This window comes from Cryptotermes secundus, unplaced genomic scaffold (genome assembly GCF_002891405.2).
Source record: "Cryptotermes secundus unplaced genomic scaffold, Csec_1.0 scaffold378, whole genome shotgun sequence".
NCBI lineage: Eukaryota > Metazoa > Arthropoda > Insecta > Blattodea > Kalotermitidae > Cryptotermes > Cryptotermes secundus.
Genome location: NW_019734966.1, coordinates 246,744 through 260,673, shown reverse-complemented (window position 1 = coordinate 260,673; position 13,930 = coordinate 246,744). Strand labels below are relative to the sequence as shown.

Sequence of the window (13,930 nt, the reverse complement as noted above, 5' to 3'; positions counted from 1 at the left end):
ATGAATTAGGTACAGGTTTCTTCGTACTTAAGAAAATCGTTACAGCAGTTAAGAGGGTAGAGTTCTTTAGTGATAGGATATCAGATATCATACTAAAGGTCACTGGTGTGATATCATTGTTATGAATGTTCACACCTGAACAGAAGATAAAATTGATTACATAAAGGATAGATTCTATGAAGAACTAGAACATGTATTTGATAAATTCCTGAAGTACCCTATGAAAATTCTGTTAGGAGATTTTAATGCCAAAGTAGGGAGGGAAGACATTGTCAAACCAACGATTGGGAATGAGAGTTTGCATGAAATTAGTAATGATAATGGAGTTAGAGTAGTAAACTTTGCCACATCATAAACGCTTACTGTCAAAAATACAATGTTCCCACATCGTAACATCCATAAATTTACTTGGACATCTCCTGATGGGAAGATACACAATCAAATAGACCATGTTTTGATAGATAGGAGACGGCACTCAAGTATACTTGATGTCCAATCATTCAGGGCAACAGATTGTGATACTGACTACTACCTAGTGGTGGCAAAGGTTAGGGAAAGACTGGCAGTGAGCAAACAAACAACACACAGAGTTCATATGGAGAGGTTCAATCTCAAGAAATGAAATGTAGAGGGTAAAGAGCAGTATTGTGTTGAAATCTCAAATAGGTTCATAGCTTTTGAAAACTTGGAAACAGGTGGATGTTCATAAAGCTTGGGAAACTATTAGAGAGAATATGAAAATGTCTGCCAAAGAGAGTCTAGGTTATTATGAACCGAAGAAGCATAAGCCATGGTTCAATGAAGGATGCTCAGAATTATTAGATCAAAGAAAGCAGGCCAAATTGCAATGATTACAGAATTCAAGCGTGTTAAATGGTGATAATCTGAACAATATCAGATGTGAAACCAGTAGGCATTTCAGGAACAAAAAGAGGGAATATCTGAAAGACAAAATTTATGAGCTTGCAAAGAACATTAGAGACCTGTTTAGAGGAATAAATGACTTTAAGAGGGGTTACCAGCCTAGCAGTAACCTAGTGAAGGATGAGAATGGTGATCTGCTTGCAGATTCCCACATTTTGAATAGATGGAGGAACTACTTCTCTCAGTTAGTTAATGTACATAGGGTCAGTGATGTTAGCAAGACAGAAATCCACAGAGCTGAGCCATTAATACCTGATCCTAGCCCTTTTTAGTTTGAAAGTTCTAATGCAAAATTGAAACTGTGTAAATCACCAGGTAGTGATCAGATTCCAGCAGAACTTATTCAAGCAGGAGGCGAAATATTACGTTCTAAGATCCACAATCTAATTACTTCTATTTGGCATAAGGAAAAATTGCTTGATCAGTGGAAGGAGTCCATTATTGTACCAGTTCACAAGAAGGGTGATAAAAGTGACTGTAGTAATTATCGGGGGATATCACTGCTATCAGAACTGTTTTGCAAGAGACTGTGGACCTGTCGTCTTGACAGATTATGTATGAATGAATGAATCACTGCTATCAACTTCATATAAAATTTTATCCAATATTCTTCTCTCAAGGTTAAGTCCATACATAGATAAAATTATTGGGGATCATCAGTGTTTGTTTCGACGTAACAGATCAACTACAGATCAAATCTTTTGCATTTGTCGGATATTGGAGAAAAATGGGAGTACGATGAGAGAGTACATCAGCTATTCATAGATTTCAAGAAAGCCTATGATTCAGTTAGGAGGGAAGTATTGTACAATACATTGTTCAATGTATTCTGATAGAGTCTGGAATACCAATGAAACTAGTTAGGTTGATTAAAATATGTTTAAACGAAACGTATAGTAAAGTCCGTGTAGGTAAACATTTGCCGGATAAATTTCCTATCCAGAATGGTCTAAAACAAGATGCTTTATCGCCACTCCTCTTCAACTTTGCTTTAGAATATGCCATTAGGAAGGTCCAGGGAAGCCAGGTGGGACTGAAATTAAATAGGACACATCAGCTGTTGGCCTATGCCGATGATGCGAATCTACTGGGTGATAATATACTACCACAGTCAATAAATTCGTGGAATGGCCGCAAAGCGTTGTACGTGAATTTACTGCCAATATGTTTCAGCAATGTTTTTGACAGCTATATCAACATTGGCAGACTTGCTAGCGTCCAACGGAAACTATTTTGAGGGCCTATGTGGATCTGTGCAAGTGTATGTGAATACTTTATAATATGATGAGATAAAACTACATTCCACGAACTTAATGACAACTATGTAGATATCATAAAGGAAAACACACAAGCTTTAATTGACGCAAGTAAAGAGGTTGGTCTTGATGTAAACACAGAAAACTACGTGTATGTTACTGTCTCATCACTAAAATACAGGGCAAAATCATGACATAAAGATAGGAAACAGATGTTTTGAAAATGTGGCACAGTTCAGATATTTGGGAACACTGATAACAGATCAAAACCTGATTCAGGAGGAAATTAAGAGGAGATTGAACTCTGGTAATGCTTGCTACCATTCAGTCCAGAACCTTTTGTCTTTTCGTCTGCTGTCCAAAAACATAAAAATTAGAATATACAAAACTATAATTTTGCCTGTGGTTCTGTATGGGTGTGAAACTTGATCTCTGACTTTAATGGAGGAACATGTATTGAGAGTGTTTGAGAACAGGGTGTTGAGAATATTTGGACCGAAGAGAGATGAAGTGACAGGAGGTTGGAGAAAACTGCATAATGAAGAGCTTTATAACTTGTACTCTTCTCCAAGTATAACTAGAATGATCAAGTCAAGGAGGATGAGGTGGTCAGGGCATGTAGCACAAATGTGGGAGATGAGGAATGCGTATAGGATATTGGTGGGAAAGCCAGAAGGAAAGAGACCACTGGGAAGACGAAGGCGTAGGTGGGTGGACAATACTAAAATGGATCTTAGAGAGATAAGATGAGATGGATTGGATTGATCTGGCTCAGGATAGGGACCAGTGGAGGGCTCTTGTAAATATGGTAATGAACCTTTGGGTTCCATAAAATGCTTGGATTTTCTTGAGTAGCTGCAGAATTTGCGGCTCCTCCTGAAGGGCTCAGCTCCATGAGTAAGTAAGTAACTTCAGTTCCATAGAAGCAACTAAAATCTGACCGAGTCTTACATCAAAATTGTATCAGACATTATTTATGGAGTACTGTAAAATTGCTGGGACCTGCAGGATACTGCACTCTTGCAGTACTAAATTGCCTTTAGTGTGTCATCCTTACAGTTTGAGATAACCATGTTCTGTGTGTGTCTGCAGTTTGAACCAGTGGATAGGTTTTCATGAAACCTGGTATGAACATCATTCCAGAGGATATGCTGCCCTGTTCTTGCACCTTCATGTAAAAGTAAATTGATTGCTTTCCCTACACACTTCATCCTGAAGTTGGAGGCGGCATGTTCTCCTGAAATATCTGTATCTGCATACAAGACTATATGTTGTCAAGACCCAGAAGTCCACAATTTGAACATATCACTTATAAAGACCTTGAAATTTGTATGTTGAAAAAATTGTTGTAGAAACCATTAAGAGGTTGAAGGGAAACCACACTGTACATTTACAGTATGTATTGATTTGTTATGTAATATATATTTAATGGCTATAATGAGCCCATGACTAGTGTAATGCAAGTTGAAAATTCAGCTCAAAATGTTGTTTGTTATTGTTTGCAGACTTAATACAGTTTAATTATATCAGAAAAGGGAAACTGCAATAATATATAGGATTTGGTGTAAAGAGTTTTGGCACATCCAGTCTTCTGGTAGTGACATAGCCCATATGCATATTCAGTCTCTTAGGGAGACCCAAGACACCGTGTTATGTAAATGTGATGTACTGTATATAAAAATATAACTTTATGTTATCCACCATGGACCTAATAGAGACCTCCCAAAGATGTTATGAAATTCCCTGCGTGCTCCTGCCAATATGTGTGCCAGCCACAGCTGTTCAAGTGATGTTCAAGTGATGTGCAAGTGCTACAGTACAGGTTTTGGATGTAATTTGAACCCTCATTCCCTGTGTCTTCTTGTTTTACTTCAGATCATTGTATTGTAGATGAAAGAACCATTTCCCTGTCAGTGAGATTCGTTCACTCGTTACCTTCTTTAGCACAAGAACAGATTTATAAATTGCATATGCTTAAATGAGATTATGGATGCATGTGATAGCATAGTTGGTTGACACACTAAGCTGGAAGGTCATAGGTTTGAATATCAATAAGGTTATTGGATTTTCAATTGACCTAATCCTTCCAGCTGCACTATGGCCCTGAGGTTGACTCAGCTTCTAACAGAAATGAGTACCAGGAATCTTTCTGGAGATAAAGGGCGGCTGGCACATAAGGCTGACAGCCTCACTGCCATCTGTGAGCTGATTATCTAAAAAATTTGGGAGCCTCAACGTCTCACAACCCTATGGGCCTTCATGGCCTGTTACAGGGATAGATTTAACTTTACTTAAATGAGATTATGCCATACTTCAGTGAACACAATACTTGAATGTTGTATTGATATTGACAGTGAAAGGAACCATGTTCCAGGTACTTCTGCTAGTATTCAGTATAGAAACTGAAATGAAGAAATAGAGAAATATCTATTCCCAAAATATTTTTCAGGAATTAATGACTGTAAATTGTGGAATGATATAGAATTGTTCAATTATAACTTGTTTGTTTTCGTCTTCATCTTGTGTTGTGTTCTCATGGCAGAAGCTCATGGCAGTGACTATGTAGGTCACGGTTTTCTGAGATCATTTGGTTGATAGTGTACATGTTTACCACAAGAGTACATGGCATCGCATCCCAGAAGACAGTATGTCGAAGAACGCGTTGAAGGATAAATAATTTCTTCATTGGTTGTCTTTTTAAGAATTTGCTTATAGGTTTATTCTGGCTTCCATGTAATGACTGTGAGGCTTTTGGAATTGTTTTTGATATCTGACATTCTATCATGTGTCCTCACTGTATTTCATTCAAATGTACATATTCAAATAACATGTAAAATAAAAGTTGTAGCCCTTAATAATATCAAGGTGTTGTGTACTGTGCTGTTTTTTCCTTGTGTGAAGATCTGCTTCTGTATAAAACTGATATAGAGTTTCATGTGAAGCAGAGGCACAGTTGATTGACATGAACTGAAATTGAATGTGCTGCAGAACTCTTGCTGTGGAGATTCAGCATGGGATTTCAGTTAAATCTGTTCACTATTTTTGGTTATGGAAAATGCCAGTACGCATATTATTTAACCATTTAGTATGTCAGGCAGTAAATGAATGAAAATGGAATATACACACCTCAAGAATTTGTTCTCTTGCTGTTCTTCTTACTTTGGATTTCATGAATTTAAAGAGACCTTTGCGCCTTCTCAGTGTTTCATTATAGAGAAATAACACCCTCTTCTTCTCCCTCTGTGGAAGGAGGACATTAGTTAGTACACATTGCTGTTTTTGGTGTAAAACTTTCTATTGCAGGGATTCTCATGCCAGTGTTTCCCAGTACATGTACAGGACAGCCGTCAAAATATTGACTCTGATGTATGTCCGACATTAGGAATAGACTTGCCATATGTTCTCTTATTTCTGGTGGAAGGGGCATGTGATAGTAGGTTGAGAGACTGTGCTACAAGCCGGAACGTTATGGCTTTGATTCCCGATGAGGTCATTGGATTTTTCAATTGACCTAATCTGTCAGCCACCCTATGGCCCTGGGATTGACTTAGCCTCTAACTGAAATGAGTACCAAGAATCTTCTTGGTGATAAAGGGCAGCTGACGCTTAAGGCTGACAACCTCACCGCAATCTGTGAGCTGATTGTCTAGAAAATGTGGGACTCTCGATGTCAACTCTATGGGCCTCCACAGCCTGTTGCAGGGATAGCTTTAACCTTTACCAATTTCCGGTGGAATCATCCATGCAATGGCAAATTGTACTTTTATGGTATCCCATACTGTTGTTATGTAGTTATGTTTCTTGTATGCAGTGGTAGCAAAATTGGATTATATAAGGGGCAGTCAAATGAAAACTGATCACCACGCTTAACTCACACGGCACCCAAGTTGGTGACACTGGAATTTCCATACGGTATGAACATGTGGTGGGGACTTGGGAAAGCACAGTGATAACGTGCGCTTTCACACTAGTCGTTTGTTTATTGTGCTGGAGTTAAGTTTAGCGTTACGTGTGGTCGTCCAACACCAGTAATGGAGACGGGTAAAGAAGAACAGCGAAGTGTAGTGCGCTTTTTGACTGCTGAAGGAGTAAGGGGACAAGACATTCATCGTCGCATGTCTGTTGTTTACGGCGAACACAGCATGTCACGCTCGCGTGCGCTAGCATGACAAAGAGATTCCAAGAGGGACGTGTGTCACGGCAAGATGATGTTCCCTCAGGACAGGCTCATCGTGTCATCACTCCTGATGTTATTGCTGCGTTGGATGGTCATATCCAGGCAAACCGACAGATCACTGTGGAAGGAATTAGTCTTATGATGGGAATAAGTCACGCTTCCATACACACCATTGTGACAAAACACCTGCTGTACCGCAAAATCTGCGCGCAGTGGGTTCCACGTCAACTCACGGTGGAACAGAAGACTCAGAGAATGGCTGCATCACTGGGCCACTTGCAACGATACCATGATGAAGAGTATGCTTTTCTGTCCTGTATTGCCACTGGGGACGAAACTTGGTGCCACCATTTTGGACCCGAGAGAAAATGGCATAGCCGACAGTGGAAACACGTGAATTCTCCTCCACCGAAGAAAGAGAAAGCCGTACACACAAGTTCCGGTAAAGTGATGATGATGTTCTTCTTCTACTGCAAGGGCCCTCTGCTTTCGAATTTCTCGAACATGGGGTCACAATCAGTGCACAGCGGTATGAAGACACTTTGCAGAAACTGAGATGTGCCATAAAGTGAAAACGCCCTGGAATGCTATCGAACGGCATTGTCCTTCTTCATGATAATGCGTGCCCCGACACTGCCAAATCTGTGAGGAATATGCTACAGAGATATTGGTGGGAAGTGTTTAAACATCCTCCCTACAGCCCAGATCTCTCTCCATGTGTTTTTGACAATTTTGGAGAGACATAAAGAGAGACATTCATGGACATCGGTTTGCATCGGACGAAGACGTGTGTGGTTGGGTAAAGATGTGGTTCCGTATACAGCCCACAAGCATTTTCAAGGATGGGATTGACCGTTTTATTTCCCAGTTGGATAAATGTTTTAAGAGTTTTGGAGATTACTTTTGAGGTAAGAAATGTCATTTAATGTGTTTTGGCTTCTGACCCGTTTTCATTTGACTGCCCCCTCATAGTTCAGTCTTTTTGACATTTTTGTGTGCTGATGTTTCCCTTAACATAATTCAATTTTTTTATAGGGAAAGACTGTCTTTTAAAGGGGAGTAAATGGCCTTTGAAAATCATGTAGATATCAAATTTCAGTGAAATCTGATGTAGGATTTATGGGATACACGGAAAAGTTCTTTCATGGCATTACGCAAATTAGACTTTGTTATGAAGCAGTAGATGGGAATGGAAGCTTCTCATACCAGATTTTAAGGAAATCTCCCCAATGGTTTGTGTCCTGATTATGGAGATAGGTTAATGGATGTAACCTCAACACAAGGATTCCTTTTGCATTGTATGAGTAAAAGACCAAACAGATGCTTCAGACTTTTATAATTCCACAATAAATTAAAGTAGGCGAATTTATAGTAACTTGGTTCAAGTGAAAGGCTGTGTGATTAGACAAACTATCTGTAAGACGAATGTTTCTGTAAACAGAATTCGTAATTCTGTTAGCGAGTGAACAATCAGTACCACAAAAATTTGCCAGTTGGTTTATTAATTTTTGATGTCACTAGTGGGCCTCAGGTGATGAGTATGGAACAGACAGTGGAATGGTAATTGGCAAGAGAAACTGAAGTACTTGCATTAAACCTGCCTCAATACTACCTCGTTTGCCACAAATCCCACATGACCTGACCTGCAGTTGAACCCAGGCTGACAAATTTGGGAAACTCGTGACTAGTTGCCCAAGCTGTAGGCATGGCCAAGTTTAATAGTAAACTGAATATACAAGGTGATTCAGAAAGATGGACACAATTTCAATTGGCTATATTTCCTGAATTATATGTTGCATTTGAATTCTGTAAATTACACTTGATTATACATACATGGAAGTTTATAGATGTTCAATGTGCACCCCCCTCCTCCGGCTGCACGGATAACATCTAGACGGTAGCTGAATTCATCCTACACTCGACAAATATCTTGCGTCACTGAGTTCACCGCAGCTGTGATACAGTTTCTTAGGTCATTCAAATTTGTGGGAAGAGGTGGTACACGCCACACAGTTGTTTGCGATAGTCCAAGTTCTCTACTAGCACTACGGGTTGACTTCATTGGACTGCGCTCGAAGTTCACTCGAATGCAATCCACGTTCTCCTCCGATACACGCGATCGGCCCGGGACGCAGTGATGGAGGGCACTAGCGGTAGTACTAGAAACTTTGTAACATCCTCTTTCAAATGTACTTTACAGAATTCAAATGCAACATACAGTTCAGGAAATATAGTCAATTGAAATTGTGTCCATCTTTCTGAATCACTCTGTATTTGTTTTGGACTTCACCCATCGTCCCTTATATAAAAGACAAAAAAAAAACCCAGGACGTTTCGGAGACTGGATCTGTCTTCGTCTTCAGGTGGATAGGAAAGGATAAACCTACTCAGTTGGGCCCCTTAGAAAGAGCTAGTCTCAATCACTGGACAAACCCCGATCTGTAGAAACAACCGATAACCGGTTTCATCAGTGGGAGGAAAGAATAAAATCGCAGTAAAAACATGATAAAAAATTTGTGCCAAACATGCACTTGTCAACAATGTAAAGAAACAGAAGTATGGGTTATATTCCATGAATTCAGTTAAAAACGAAAGTAAAAACTGGATAATGTATGCCTAATCTGCATGGATAAAGAATCGTGCACCATGGCGACTTCCGGGAATCAGACTAATCCCCGGAAGAAAACTTGCAGTAGTAGTGGAACCACTAATATTCATAAAATTACATATATATTTGTTAACCTCTTTGATGAGGGGGATCCATATGGGAGAAAAATCCAAACTGGGTTGGCTGATCGGATTGGATGAACATGCCATATGAGCTGATTCTTTGTATTTCCTGTATCTGCTGTTGCTTTCAACCTCCAAGATCCTAGCTTCATCCCAGCTTACCCTGTGACCTTCTTCATATACATGCTGAGCCAGATCCAGTCTCCGAAAAGTCGTGTTCTTTTTTGTCACCTCCATAAAGGACGATGGGTGAAGTCCAAAATAAGCCAAAAGAAGTACAGTATACACCATCGTCAGAATCCTTTCAAGTCTATCTAAACTGAATATGTTACTAAACTAATTTCTGGTTCTGGTGCTCATTCTTTTCTCCTTTACAATTCTATCTTCATGCGTTTCGTTGTCTGATACATACAAACCACACAAACATTAATTTATACAATTTGTTTTGTTATGTACTTCAACTTACTTTTGGATAGAAATAAGCACAGATGGCTCGTTGAAGTCTCTTGGTATATGTCTCTGACAAAAGTATCAAGAACATGCAGAAGTATGTGCCATATATCTTGTACAAATAATAATTGGGCATCATTGTAGGTTGAGGAAGGCAAGCTGTAGAGAAAATAAACCTAGTTATAATGTTGATAAACATGAAATATGTTGTTAAATGACTCTTAATTAAGTTAGTTAAGCCTATAATGTCACTCACATTAAAGATGTTTCTACTAATTCTAGGAAAAACTGAGAATCATGTAATGGAAACAATTTCTTGGATTCACAATTTATAAGCATCACATTGATCAGGTTTGTGCAGTGGCAGTATTCTTTGCGTTATTAAGATGTTCCCAGTTTGAATGTTAAACAGGTTGCCGGCAATTCTGCTAGTTTGCTGTTTTCCACAGTCTTCCTGAGAATGTCACGATAAATGGTGATCATGTTATCATGTTAGTGAACACTATACAGGGTCCTCCAGGAGGATAGATCAATATTCTGGGAGGTCATAGTAGTGGTCATTCTTAGCAGAAAAATGTTTATGCACGTGTATCCCATTCTGAATGGTTTCTGAGATAGAGCCATTTCACTGTACACTGTACAGGTGTAACCTTAATTGTTTCTTGCATCCTGTTGTGTATTTAATCAGTATTAGAGTCAATTTTACCGACCACACAACATATTTTTATTATTATTACACTACATGTTTGGACCTCAAGAGGTCATCCTCAGGTTACGAACACAGCTGTATAATTACACGCAATCACATTTGTCTTCTCACTTATTCGATTCTGTATCTTATTCAGGCTCATGCTCAATAATATATCAAGCTCCTCTCACAAAATACCAGTTAAAATATTATTCTAAATGTCAAAAGTTAAAATTTAAAATTTTTTAATCGAATTTCAATTCAGATCACTAGTTATGCTTTCACTTTCACTTGTTATTCAGTCACTTCCTACTTACACTCATCACTGTGTCAAGTTCACTTTAACTAGTTTAATTATATTATTGGCCATCACGACAAGGACTGTAACAGATCCAGCAACATCAGAGGACGCGGAAGAACAGCGAGACCTCCAAAAAGTGAAAAGTGCAATCGATATCATAAAATTGAGCTTTAATTCATGAACTTTTAACCAATAATATAATTAAACTAGTTAAAGTGAACTTGACACAGTGATGAGTGTAAGTAGGAAGTGACTGAATAACAAGTGAAAGTGAAAGCATAACTAGTGATCTGAATTGAAATTCGATTCAAAAATTTTAACTTTTGACATTTAGAATAACATTTTAACTTGTGTTCTGTGAGAAGAGCTTGATATATTATTGAGCGTGAGCCTGAATAAGATACAGGATCGAATAAGTGAGAAGACGAATGTGATTGCGTGTAATTATACAGCTGTGTTCCTACACCTGAGGATGATCTCTTGAGGTCGAAACATGTAGTGTAATAATAATAAAAATATGTTATGTGGTCGGTAAAATTTACTCTAATACTGTACAGGTGAGCAACGTGACATGTTCTCACATGAGTTGCAAAGTGCATTAATGTTGATGGTGGAATTTTAAAAAATGTAATATACTAGGTAAACTGCACCAACTTTGTCACTTTAACAATAAATACTGATATTAGCAACAGTACGTAATAGCTCTTATCAACAATTCTGGAACTGTACAGTGAAATAGCTCTGTCTTGGAAACTTTTCAGAATAGGGCATGTGCATATACATTTCTTTTTGCTTAGAATGACCGCTGTTATGACCTTTCCTCCTGGAACACTGTATAACTTCTATAGTTGATGTGGTATGTTTAATAATCAAACAGGTTATAAATCTTGTTTATACATTATCTTCAAAACCTTTGCCTATTCCTTGCAAATTGTCTAGAAGTAATTATTCATTGATGTTAAATAATATATTCAGTTGGAAAATATGAATTGCTTGTTAGTGGACAATGTCCTACTGTAATGAATGATTACATTTTGATGAAATACTGCTAGAGTGGGCCTCAGGATTCATCCAAACAGCAATAATCTAATATGAGAATTATGAATGAATTAAATTACTGCAAATTGTATGAGAAAATATACCTTCATTACTGTAGAAGTTCTTGACCCTTTGCCTGATGTTGAAGCTGCCCAGAAGAGACCTTACCATGTTCGCAATCATTCCTGTCCCCTTCACTTTCAGTATCAAGTCATGAGACCCTGAAAATTGATGTATGTTACTCTGGGCCTGTTTATAGTAAAGGCCAATCAAATAAGTAAGGAAGGAAGTAATTATGCAAGTAAGTGGTCAAAAATAATGCAGGATTTGAGTTTCTCAGAGCGAGGACTATGAAGGGCACTGTCTTTTGAGAAGTAATGACATGCAGTCCGGTAGGAGTACACTGGTGTTTTCAAAACTTGTATTGCATCCAGCTTCACAATTGAAGCAGCACGCTTCTCCCTTCTTGCCCATTGTTTGCTTAGCATTTCTTTGAAGTAGTACATACTTCAAAACATCAGTGGACTTCTGCTAGGCTATATGGTGTTACATTCCATAAGGCATTACTCTTGTTGCTAGTTCATCGGTTCAGAAAGGCCTGTAACGAAGTATGCAGAGTGTACAAATATGCTCTGGCAAAAGCATGGACAATGAGGAGGCCTGTTTTCACACATCTGTAGTGATTGATACCTGAATGTATTGTTTCTATCCTCAACTTGCAGCAGATGCAATGTTCTTATGCACGTATTCGTGACAACTTTTATCAAACTCATCGGCTTTGTTATGGTTCCTGGTGGGTCACTACCGGTGTATTAGTACGTCCAATTTGGGTTTGATAAATGGGCTTCCCCCCTCCCTCTTCCCCACGAGAGTAGTACTAACAGTTGAAGAGTGCAGTGAGGGGGTTCCAAGAATTGAGAAACGCCATGAAATTCAAGGAAGAAAACTGGCCTTAGTGTAAACATTTCTCCGTTAATTTTAATAGGATTAATTTTGCTTACTTGAACCAAAGATACAAGTTACCAATGAAGTCTTGTTTATAGCTTATGTTGATTACTTGTTGCTAAAAATCTCCACATGTTTTGGTCTCACATGACCATAATCAAGGGGGTTCACCTCATGAAAATAAATCTTATGACACATAAAAGTAAAGAATTAAAATACCAGGGACATAAACCTAACTCAGCATTTTGTTGTCACATATTGGAGTTCTTGGGAAAATGAGGAAACCTGAAACCTTGGTCTCCATCAGGCGAGTAAGGCATTTTGGAGGAGGGCGTTTAGGCTGAGGAGAAGTTTTATCCTTAATTGATTTGCTCGATATTTCAATTTGGATTTTCTTGTTTCTGCTGATTCAGTCGTCGCTATGCTTGGACACCCTACATGTAATGTGTTGAGCGGTGGGACTGTCGATTCAGTCTGAATGAGTGTGGAACCATCGGACCACAGGAGCGTCAAGCCATTCCTCTGAACCATTTGCCCAACTGTCTGGGAAGAGCACACTGTATGTCACATATAGGAGAACAAAATGTGTTGCCCAAACAAAAGGCATGTGTGGATCACCGCATCCGTTAACTGGCCTGAGTATTTTAATGTAACTTTTGGGCTACCATATTTCTTCAAATATTATTTTCTCATAGATAGATAGAGTACATGAAATGCGAGTCCTATGCGCACTCGAAGGACATCTAGGCAACAAGAACAAATTAAATATTTGTAGTAACAAATAGTTTTAGAATGTTCTTCATGTTGAAAAATTCTGAATCGCAGGACACATGACAAATCTATATAAATAAAAATGTAAATGTTCGTTTGTCCCTGATCGAAAATCTGCGAAAGTTCTTCACCGATTGCTTTGAAATTTTGACACAACGTTGCATTCGAATACGCGCGTTTTTTTATGTACCTCTTATACAGATGTCACACCTGTGACAGGTAAAAACAGGTAAAAACATGTCACATGTTCCGAATCTAGCAGTCGTTTCCATAGTAACGCTAGAACAGTTGCATAGGATAAGAGGTTCCGTTGCGTAACAACGGATGAAACCGGAAAGTATACTTCCATGGAAACGCAATAACAGTGGGCCGTTGCATAGGAATTGCCGAAACAACAAACGGGCTTCCCCGGAGATGAGAGGATAAGAGGTTCCGTTGTGCAACAACGGATGAAACCAAACATTTCTACAGGATGTTCTGTTGCCCATCGAATACCAACAGATCGTTGCCTAGGAATAACCGCGGCAACGAGCACAGAACATGTGAAATCGAACCCTGGGCGAAAGTGCCCTCTATTGCGTCCGAAACCAGGTTATAACAGTCCAGCTCCGAAGAGTTTTTTGGTGATACTGGACGTGATAATAATTGTA

At 38.8% G+C, this 13,930-nt stretch overlaps 1 protein-coding gene across 1 annotated transcript in view; it reads right to left on the bottom strand.

The window, feature by feature from the left end:
- LOC111869059 (protein sneaky) overlaps positions 1-13,930 on the bottom strand; it is a 166,376-nt gene that overhangs the window by 1,972 nt on the left and 150,474 nt on the right. Inside the window, exons 12-14 of the mRNA XM_033753273.1 lie at positions 11,669-11,785; positions 9,554-9,696; positions 5,307-5,420 (exon numbers count right to left, since the gene is read on the bottom strand). Coding sequence (XP_033609164.1) covers positions 5,307-5,420; positions 9,554-9,696; positions 11,669-11,785 — 374 coding nt within the window. The remainder of the gene's footprint in view (positions 1-5,306; positions 5,421-9,553; positions 9,697-11,668; positions 11,786-13,930) is intronic.